The sequence below is a fragment of the Pristiophorus japonicus genome, chromosome 3 (assembly GCF_044704955.1).
Source record: "Pristiophorus japonicus isolate sPriJap1 chromosome 3, sPriJap1.hap1, whole genome shotgun sequence".
Lineage (NCBI taxonomy): Eukaryota > Metazoa > Chordata > Chondrichthyes > Pristiophoridae > Pristiophorus > Pristiophorus japonicus.
In genome coordinates, this window is record NC_091979.1 from 116556510 (window position 1) to 116558887 (window position 2378).

General features: G+C 47.5%; 1 protein-coding gene across 1 annotated transcript; it reads left to right on the plus strand.

The window, feature by feature from the left end:
* Window positions 1-485: 485 nt before the first annotated feature.
* sp9 (sp9 transcription factor) lies at window positions 486-2099 on the plus strand. Its single transcript, XM_070874707.1, has 2 exons — window positions 486-506; window positions 768-2099. The coding sequence occupies exons 1-2, from the start codon at window positions 486-488 to the stop codon at window positions 2097-2099; spliced, it is 1353 nt and encodes a 450-aa protein (XP_070730808.1).
* The last annotated feature ends 279 nt before the right edge of the window (window positions 2100-2378 follow it).

Here is a 2378-nt window from a genome sequence, read left to right on the forward strand (position 1 = left end):
GCCTGTTCTCTCTCTATAGTTCTTTGAACATGTTCAGCATATTAAAATACTTGGTGGTACACGAGCCCCTTTTAATATTTGGCCATGGATCAGACTGACCGCTGAAATGCCGTGTACAGTATAAGCGGATCTGAGTGTATTAACAATAACATCAATGTGCAGAACCGTGAGATGCTGCAATGGGTGATTGACGCGTGCTGCCCAATTTCAGTGGTGTTCCAGATGCTGTGATTGGCTATGACCTATCCATCGTGGCGTGCTGGGCACTCTGAATGGCTGACTGCTCGCCCTGGCCGTGTAATAAAAGCTTTGATTGGCTAAGAGCTCAGCACAGCGGCACTTCAAAGCGTGCGCTCACTACAATTAGGTCGAGTCGTCCGGAGAACAAGGCAGTGAGTGAGTAGTCATCATCCTCAACTGTGACAGTCTAGTTCCGTTTAAATTAAGATTAGCGCATCAGCAACAAGAAGAAGAAAAAACCCGTCATGGCAACTTCAATACTTGGGGTAAGTTGCACAAACTTAATTTTGAACAGTTGCATAAACTTCACCTTCATATATTGTAATACTTTGTGGCAAGTAGTTAACGTCTCGGTGAATTAGTGTACAGAAACAGTAAACAAATCGACTGTCTTTATATTAAATCTGATACTTATTTCTTAGAAACTTTTTGGATATTTGTTTAAGACGGTTGAAATTGTTGTTATTTACTTTCATTGTTTTTCATCTTTCACCATATGTAACTTAAATAATGTTTTCCACCCCCAGGAAGAACCCAGATTTGGAACCACTCCGTTGGCAATGCTGGCCGCAACTTGTAACAAGATTGGCAACACAAGCCCATTAACAACTTTGCCAGAATCCAGTGCATTTGGGAAGGGCGGATTTCATCCATGGAAACGTTCTGTCTCCAATTGTAATCTGGGGTCTGGCTTGTCAGGATTCAGCGTGGCCAACAGTCGAGCTTCGGGCGGAATCAGCAATAGTTTCTCCGTGAGCAACGGTTCCGGGAACAGCGCCTTCTGTTTGGCCTCCACCTCGCCAACATCTTCTGCTTTTGGCACCGATTACGGCCTCTTCTCTAACTCCGTCTCAGCTAGTGTCAACTCTCAAGACACGGGACAATCGGCTTTCATATCCAAAGTCCACTCTTCCGCTGACACTCTCCAAGGGATGTACCCTAGGGTAGGAATGGCTCATCCGTATGAATCCTGGTACAAATCCGGTTTCCATACAAGCATTTCCGGCGAAGTTGGTAGCGGGGCTTCTTCCTGGTGGGATATGCACACTAACCCCAGCTGGCTGGAAGTCCAGAATCCAAATGGGGGCCTCCAGCCCACCCTTCATTCTGGGACTCCACAGGCTTCGCTGCACTCCCAACTAAGCACTTACAATGCAGACTTCTCAACTCTGAGCCATTCCGCCTTCAGTTCCACCGCAATCGGTTCTACCGCTTCTCACCTGTTGTCCACTGGGCAACATCTCCTCGCCCAAGATGGCTTCAAGCCTATGATCCCATCGTACACAGATTCCACCTCAGCGGCAATTACTGCGAACTCGATGATTTCGGGTCCTTCGGGACTAGGAAGTTCGGCCAGGTCCTCTCGACGTTATTCTGGCAGAGCAACCTGCGATTGCCCCAACTGCCAGGAGGCCGAGCGCCTTGGACCTGCCGGGGCCAGCCTTCGGAGGAAGGGCCTCCATAGCTGTCACATTCCGGGATGCGGGAAGGTCTACGGCAAGACTTCTCACCTCAAGGCACACTTAAGGTGGCATACTGGTGAGAGGCCCTTCGTCTGTAACTGGTTGTTCTGCGGAAAGCGCTTCACCCGATCGGACGAGCTCCAGAGACATTTGAGAACCCACACGGGAGAGAAGCGCTTCGCCTGTCCCGTCTGCAACAAACGCTTTATGAGGAGCGATCACCTCAGTAAACACATCAAAACTCACAGCGGCGGCGGGGGCAAAAAGGGCAGCGACAGTGACACCGACACCAGCAACTTGGAGACCCCCAGATCAGAATCACCAGATATTCTAATGGAAGCTATACACTCCAATAGAGCAATCAAGGCAGCTACTCCGGTACAAAATGATTCCTAAATCTAACCCCCTAAAAGGGGGAAATCATTAAAACTTTGTGTCCAAAATAACTATTATGTACTTGAAGTTCCAAGCCCTGTACTGTCACGGAAGCTGCATCTTAAAAGGAGGTGAGCAAATGTGCATCAAATACTTGGACTCGTTCCTCCATGTATAAGATTGTTTAAAATTCTGTGTACACAAAAAGTTCAAAATGTCCCGTGTTTTCTCTTTTTTTTTCTCTTGTAAATGTTTGATAAAACTATTTTGTGACCGGGTCGCATTTGATTCTGGGAGATT

What these genes read in the sequence shown, in the direction of transcription:
- sp9 (XM_070874707.1), top strand. Translation starts at nt 486, where the DNA reads ATGGCAACTTCAATACTTGGG. An exon ending in TGGCAACTTCAATACTTGGG is followed by an intron (nt 507 to 767) that starts GTAAGTTGCACA and finishes TTCCACCCCCAG; the next exon opens with GAAGAACCCAGATTTGGAAC.